Genomic DNA, 8,384 nt, shown 5'->3' on the forward strand with positions numbered 1-8,384 from the left:
CCTTAAGGCACGAAAGTGGTGAGCCCTTTTTGAACACAAATTTAACCTCATTTCTGTTATTATTATTTTTTACTTAATCGTAAAAGTAGACCTGATTATCCGTAAACTAAGTTGAGTACATAACTAGTTTATTCCGTATTATCTTAAGTTATTCGTGTTATAGTAACCATTTTTCGTGCTAACTTTATTGCTATATTTGTCACATACCTCATGTCAGACTCAATAGAAACCCATAATCTGGAGGATTTGTCACCAGTGGAGATAGACACTGTTATGACTACGAAATCTCGACCTCCAGAATTTGATCGTAGTGATCCTGAGTTGTGGTTTGCTCAACTAGAGCATTATTTCACGAGACAGAATATCAAATCTAAAGGGATTCGCTATAGAGACTTGTGTTCTATCCTTCCTCCTTCAGTAGCCAAAGAAGTCCGTGACTTGATTTTAGATCCACCATCACCACAACCATACACCATCTTAAGACGAGAGATAATGAACCATTTATCATTATCAGATAGTCAAAGAATCCAAAGACTTTTTCAAGGTGAAACACTAGGTGATCGGTCGCCGTCACAGTTTTTGCGTCACCTCCAAGTGTTAATGGGTGATAACACGGTGGGTGAAGCAGTCCTAAAACAAGGATGGATACAAGCTCTCCCATGCTACGTCCAACACTGTTTGGATGCACAAGATCCTGAAACCTCATTATCTCATTTAGCGCGTATAGCCGATAGAATAATGGAGAGAGGTCCTCCAACTGGACCAGGCACAATAAATCACACACAAAAAGTAGAATCAGCAAAAGACCCCGTCATAGAAGGACTCATTGCGAGTGTTAAGAGTCTCACTGAGGCTGTCACCAGAATGCAAATGGGTCATAGAAACAGGAGCAGGTCACCACAACGACCACGATCCAAGTCACAAAACAGGTCACAAATGTCCAGACAACCTGGGCAGTTTTGTTGGTACCACTGTAAGTTTGGTGTCAACTCAACCAAGTGCATGCAACCATGCGCCTGGCCTAAGCATAATTCTAAGACAGCGGGAAACGAGTAACCCCTCCCCAGGTCGCGACGACTGAAGAGGGGCGCCTAAACAGTCGCTTGTTTTATGTTAGAGACAGAAACTCTGGCTTGAATTTCTTGGTGGATACTGGCGCTGATCTTAGCATCATCCCTCAAAATAAAACTGAGATTAGTCGAGAAACATCATCAATTACACTTCAAGCTGCAAATAAAACTAAAATTGCGACATTTGGGCGGAAAAACTTAACCCTAGATTTGGGGTTCAGGAGGCAATTCCCTTATGTTTTCACGGTAGCCGACTTAGATCTGGCAATACTGAGGATGGACTTTCTAGAGAGATACGAATTTCTGGTTGACACCAAGAAACGGCGATTAACATTAAAAGAAACTTCGTATTACACAAAAGGCAAAGAAAGTCACATCAGCTCTCTTAACTTGATTCGAACTCCTCCAGTAACAACAGCGAAATTCCAAGATATACTGGCGGAATTTCCAAACTTAACTAAACCACACCCACAGCCTTCTAAAGACAAACTAAAAGTAAGTCACACTATCAAAACCGAAGGTGCACCGGTTTTTGCAAAACCCAGGAGACTAGCACCAGATAAGCTCAAAATCGCTAGGGCCGAGTTTGATTATATGCTACAACTGGGTATTATCCGTCCCTCTGATAGTCAATGGGCATCCCCTTTGCATATGGTCCCAAAGAAAAATGAAGGTGACTGGCGACCGTGCGGGGATTACAGAGCCCTCAACCGTCAAACCGCACCAGATAGGTACCCAATACCGCATATCCAAGATTTCACAAACGGTTTACAGGGTATGAACATATTCACTAAAACTGACTTAGTCAGGACATATCACAATATCCCAGTGGCGGATGAAGATATCCCCAAGACAGCTATTACAACACCCTTTGGCTTATTCGAGTTTGTACGCATGCCATTCGGCCCGAGAAATGCGGCACAGACATTTCAAAGATTCATAGACAATCTACTTCGAGATATGCCATTTGCGCAGGGGTATATAGACGACTTGTTAATTGCCAGCCCCGATTTGCAATCACACGAACAGCATGTAAAAACAGTGTTAAAAAGACTGGATGAACATGGAACAAACATACATCAAAGTAAGTGTGTTTTCGGTGTTCAAACTTTAGTATTTCTCGGTCACACAATAAGCCCAGGAGGGATTAAACCAATCAAAAAAGAAGTAGACACCATTAAACAATACCCCATACCTAGTTCTCTAACACAACTGAGAAGTTTTCTAGGTCTAATTAACTTTTATCGCAGATTCATACCAGGTTGTGCAAAATTAATGCAACCTTTGACAGATTCACTAAAAGGAAAACCAAAAGAATTCAAACTGTCTTCTGACGCTGTCGAAGCTATTAAACAGCTTAAAGATAAATTAGCTCAAGCAACTACGTTGATGTATCCGAATTATCTTTCCCCACTTGCTTTGATGGTGGATGCTTCTGATAAGGCAGTAGGCGGTACCCTTAACCAACTGGTTAAAAACGCCTGGAAACCAATTGCTTTCTTCTCAAAAAGACTCGCTCCAGCAGAGACAAGGTATTCTACCTTCGGGCGAGAACTTCTTGCAATCTACCTAACCATTATACACTTCCGACACATGTTAAAAGGCAGGGAATTTATGGTCTTTACGGATCACAAACCACTAACGAATGCACTAAAAGCGAGAGCTGATAAATACTCATCCCGAGAAGTCCGACACCTTGACTATATATCACAGTTCACAAGTGATATCCGACATGTCAAAGGTCAGGACAATCAGGCGGCAGATGCTTTATCTAGGCTAGAAATAAACGTACTACAGCAGTCTACAGTAAACTTCGAGACGTTGAGAAACGAACAAGAGCAGGATCTAGAATTACAAAACCTGCTTAAAACAAACAATTCAAGTCTTAATTTAAAACAGTTCCCATCACCTGTCGATGGTATTCTAATCTACTGTGACACGACCAAGGCAATGCCGCGACTTTTTGTTCCCAAAAGTATGCGAAAGTTGATATATAATAACTTCCATTCTTTGTCTCATCCTGGCGCAAAAGCTTCAACAAAACTAATCAATGCCAGATATATATGGCCGAATTTACAGAAGGATGTACACAAATGGGTTAGAGAGTGTTCAGAATGTCAGCAATCAAAGATAAATCGTCACACAAATTCACCCATAGGTGTTTTCTCGCAACCAGATGCACGTTTTGCCCATGTGCATATCGACTTGGTAGGTCCTTTACCACGTTCAAACGGTTTTAATTATTTTTTTACGTGCATAGATCGATTTACCAGATTCCCTATAGCCTTCCCGATAGCGGACATCACAGCGGAAACAGTAGCCAAAGTTTTTATGCGGAACTGTGTAACCATTTTTGGTACACCCATAACAATAACGACGGATAGAGGAGCGCAATTCGAATCCGAACTATTTATTAACTTGACTAAACTTCTAAGCTCCAATAGGATACGCTGCACTGCATATCATCCTCAGGCTAATGGGATGGTAGAACGTTTTCACCGTCAGCTAAAAACCGCCCTTATATCTCACTCAAACCCCAATCAGTGGACAGAATTCCTACCGTTAGTTATGTTGGGAATACGAACATCTGTCAAAACTGACGCACAGTGTTCAGCTGCGGCACTGGTTTTCGGAACAACTCTGAGACTACCAGGTTAATCGAACCGACGTTCCTACGGAAGTCGATTCTAGGGGGAAGCTAATGTAACAGCTCAGGTTGGTTGGTTAAGAGTTGACCCCAAACAACCAAGCATATGCTAAAACAGTATTGTCAAAGTATTCATTCACTTCCTTACTTTTTGTAAGCGTTATATTCCCTATTATCTTATACTGAATGTTGAGAGCCTTTGTTTGTCTGAACAGATAATCCCACGCTCCACTGTGACTGCGCGAAGATCGAAATAAAGACCTATTCACTACTTCTCTGGTTTCTTCTATCAATAGCACGAGGGTTACCTTAAGGCACGAAAAAGATTCATTTGACCCATTGAATATTATGGTATGATTTATTATTTTCGAGTTATTCCAATTTATTAGTTACAGTCGCTCACACTCATAGACATCTTTGACTTGACCTTGTATAGTGGTTATTTTCTTTTCCATGGTATGGTGCTGTTGGACTCGCTTGAATATAAACTGGTTATGTTTGAAATACATGATTCATAGAAAGGAAGCCGAGATTGTGTTCTGCATTCAAACGTGTAGGACTAGACGAGAAGAAACAATAAGACTGAGAGTTGACTCTAGGCTGTTCGTTCTGATAGACGCGTCATTGGTTTGGTCCAGAAAATGTTGTACAAGTCTGTATTCTGATTTGCGATCTAGTCACGGGATAATTGACAGACTATTAAATATAACAATGAGGACCAATGAACCGTATTTTCTCAAATCACATGATGTAAGTTGGGCATGCAACAACAGAAAACACATTATTGTGAATGTTCAGCTTACTGAGTTGAGCTTCAATATTATTTCCAGTATTCGTTAACTGTTTCTTCAGTTCCTCTGTGAATTTTTAGAGCAGAATCATACATTATTCACGGGAATTTTGGATTAATTTTATTCATTCTGACAGAGTATCATTGAAAATTTAGTTGACGAATTTGATGCAACTACATGAAAGCTATCAGAACTCAGTGGCTAAGTGAATAACGCGATGAAGTTTGAAGCTGATGGTATTGTGATCGAGTGTCAGAGCAAACATCAACTCTGAGATTCAGGTTCATCCAGCTGACGAGTCCCAACTAGGACAAAACGCGCGTCCTGGATTCCACTACCAGCCACTATCCATCTTTGCTTATAACGCTTAAGGCAATATCGAGGCATTAAACACAGTATACACAATGCGAATAAGAGACTTATCAATTGCAGGTCCAACTAGACGGTTACGAGTGGATTTGAACTTCGCCATATTGCACAATCATGTGGCTACCATGACTCAGTAGCTAAGTTCGTAACGCCACTATCCAACTTTGCTTACATGAAAGCGTTTGAAAAGGGGTGAATTGTAGATAATCACTAGTCATTCGGTCTTTTCACACAATAAAGTGTTAGTGATATCAATAAACAAAATCGTACTTAAAGGTGGAATATGCCAAACTCACCTATATTCACATTCACGTTTGTGCGCGGTTCAGCGATGTAAGCACCTTAAAGTGGAATAGTAATGATTCTCATTATAAACCTATCAAATTACTAAACGAACAGTTTTCACGTTTACAGTATTTCATTCTCTTATGTCACTTGTACTCTCAGACAGTGTATCATTTTACGAACATTCTTTCACTATTTCATTCAACAACGTTTGTTTCAGTTGTGTTCATTTCCACTGTCGTTCGGGAATACTTGCACTAATAATTTGCATTTAAATAACCAATTACAGATTATAGTTGTGTAGCTGAAAGAGTTTAAACAATATTGTTGGAAGTTGTCTCATAAATAGTTTGAAATTGTTCGTTTTAAATATCAGTCTGTTATTTTGTCAATAATGAACGATGATTTTAATTTATCTGGTTCGTTCAACGTTTGAGATACCATAGGATGCCTAGTTGATAGGTCAATTGAAGTTATTAGTTAATTTACTCTACTCTTTTGGTTACGTTCACTAGAAAAGGGTGAAGTGTGTAACATTACTTTCGACGTCGTCAAGAATTTCTCTCTCTTTCCACTTCTCAGAAATACTTGCTCGTAATCGTCCACCCCCTGTGAAAGCAATAGTTTGTGCAATAAGCATTCAATCAAATCTCGTCAGTTGTTGAAAAATTATAGTGGATAAAAGTGATAGACAATATATCACTGTTGTTGAATCATTCAATAATGAACAATTCATGACCAATATTTTCACCTACTGTGAGCAGACGTCAGGGTCACATGTTTAGTAACATTGGTCGTTCGTGAAAATGGCGATAAAGATAAGACAACTATAACACTAGGAAAAGTCGTTATAAATTTTCTGTCACAATATTCGCATTAGATTGTAAACGGTTCTCAGTAGTGTTCTCAGTAATTGTGGTTCCGTGCTATCTGTTTCCATTATACTTTCCTTAGTTGTAGTAGATTTCAATTAATTCGTTATGGCTCATGTCTATTCCGTATATCTAGTGTTTCCATTTATGTGAAGCTGACCATGCCTGTAAACTGGTGTGAATTCTGAAATTATTATTTCCAGAATATACATATTATTACTATCATCCAAATGTTAATTCTGAGTGCAAATACATCAGACCAAAATTCAATCACTTCGAATACAGTAATCGTTTTTCATCTTTATTGCTTGTGTTATTCGTTAATACGTAGATTTTGCAGGCACTTTTGCTCAGAAGGAAGGCCTCACTTTCGTAAACCACTGTGTCGAGTGTAACGACGTTTAAGAGTAGAACCATTGGATATTTACGAGAAGCTGTTTCAAATTTGTTCGCAGTAACTAAAATAATAATGATAATTACAGTCTCTCCGGGGGTCAGCATTTTCATCTCCCTTCTTTGCCTCTTCGTATTCATCTGTTTTTGGAAAACAAAACAAAAATTGTGAGAGTTTATGGTAGCTATTGAGAATCATTTCGTCCATTTGCACTGTAAAGTCACTGTTTGAATGTGATCTGTGATTGTTCATAGGGTCCATAGTGTTCATAGTGTCTTGCAGTTGGTCCACAATCATTCGTAACGTCAATTCCATAAACACACGATTTATGAGAATCATCAGGATGATTTATTTGATAAGCATACTTGAATATAAACAAATTTTAGATTATTCTAAATAACTTACATTTTTGTATTGAAGAGTTATAATATGCATCTTTGTAATGTTTAATTCTCGTTTTCAAATGTTCTGGAACTATAATCAAAAATTTGTAATTCGTGGAGGCTTTTCAATTAGTTGTAAGGTGAAGGTATACAAGAATTGACAAACCAGCAATTAAATAAAGTGAAATTTTAAGAAAGACGGGTGTGTGTACATAAATCACCATCCAATTACCGTTAGTTTGAGGACAGCTGAATGTCAACAATACAAAAGTCTTATTGGGAATTCGACAACAATAATAACAAAGAAGAAATGAGTGTGCAAATAAATTCAAATATTCAGGGCATCAATTGAACGGTGTGAGATATGTACACATTTAAACAGTGAACTACTAAAGATACAAAACTGTGCAATTTCAAACGGAAAACGACCAAAGGAACAACGAAACTATACGCAGAAAATTTTAGTTAAAAGAACTTGTAAAGTGACTGTCATTCTGTCGAAGTCACTCGGTTATTGTGTGGTCATTTTGTTGACAATTCACACGTTGTATATAACACAGAAATCTGATTAACCTTCTATTTCCATCCCGTTGTATCAGTTTATCAACATGGTCAACTCTTTTCCATATTCATCACAATTCACACATTTGAGCAAACTCTCTTCAAATCTATATGATTCAGTGTATTCCATGAAATTTCTCAATGATCCTATGTCTAGCTTGTTTATCACAGAATGACAGTGTGTTCAACTAATGCAAATATTACTTGAACCATTCAGCACATCACATTGTCAGAAAGTGTATATATTCGACTGAAGTGAGTTACATTTCATGACTGATATAGTGCGTTCTGTTGACTAATAAAGAATGTAACTCACCTGTTGGTTCGCTCAATGCATAGTCATCTGAAATGTGAGAGCGTGAATATTTAAGTGTGAACTTGTAATCTGTGATTATGTGAAGACACGTGTTTATGAACAAGTGTAGAATAGTTTGGAAAGTAATCATGTTACAATTTGAACTGACGTCTGTGGATAAATCGGTACCTTACTAAATCACTTTCATCGTAATACACTGCACAGTCACATAAATAGTTATGGTTTGATTCCTCATGGTGATTCTTCGTATTCCATCAGATTTGTCATTGATCCTTTATCTATCTTTTTTCTCAGATATTTATAGTATGTTCAACTAATGCAAATATTTTTTGAACGATTTTTCACTTTATGTAACTTATATTTTCTTATTCTATGGCTTATTTCACTTGTTATTCATTCTATTTCTTCTCATTTTTTTTCGCTGTTCTCGTTTATATTATTTATTTGCGCATTATTTGCCCAATTTTAATTCACAATCTACTCACCTCTTATCATCAGCGCAATATATATTATTGTTAAGAGAATATTTTCCTTGTTCATTCTTTCTGTGTATTTTTCTTGCATTCAAGTTTTACTGGTTTTATTTATATTTTTACACTGCACAATTTCAATGTGATTTTCAGTGACCTGCAGCATCAACTTATCAGGACAGCATATTCATTTTTCTCACGTATTCCGGTACTTGAAACATCCTTT

At 37.7% G+C, this 8,384-nt stretch overlaps 2 protein-coding genes across 2 annotated transcripts; one reads left to right on the forward strand and one right to left on the reverse strand.

Annotated features, from left to right (window-relative positions):
* Positions 1-210: 210 nt before the first annotated feature.
* Smp_190540 (hypothetical protein) lies at positions 211-1,056 on the forward strand (the record flags this gene model as incomplete). The annotated part of the gene is made up of 1 exon (XM_018792612.1): positions 211-1,056. One exon carries the CDS (start codon positions 211-213, stop codon positions 1,054-1,056), a length of 846 nt encoding a protein of 281 aa, XP_018644096.1.
* A 5,754-nt stretch (positions 1,057-6,810) lies between these two features.
* On the reverse strand, positions 6,811-7,818 carry Smp_193650 (hypothetical protein; the record flags this gene model as incomplete). Its single annotated transcript, XM_018792613.1, has 2 exons — positions 6,811-6,902; positions 7,689-7,818. 2 exons carry the CDS (start codon positions 7,816-7,818, stop codon positions 6,811-6,813), a joined length of 222 nt encoding a protein of 73 aa, XP_018644619.1.
* Between the last annotated feature and the right edge of the window lie 566 nt (positions 7,819-8,384).

The sequence above is a fragment of the Schistosoma mansoni genome, assembly GCF_000237925.1.
Source record: "Schistosoma mansoni, WGS project CABG00000000 data, supercontig 0240, strain Puerto Rico, whole genome shotgun sequence".
Classification (NCBI taxonomy): domain Eukaryota; kingdom Metazoa; phylum Platyhelminthes; class Trematoda; order Strigeidida; family Schistosomatidae; genus Schistosoma; species Schistosoma mansoni.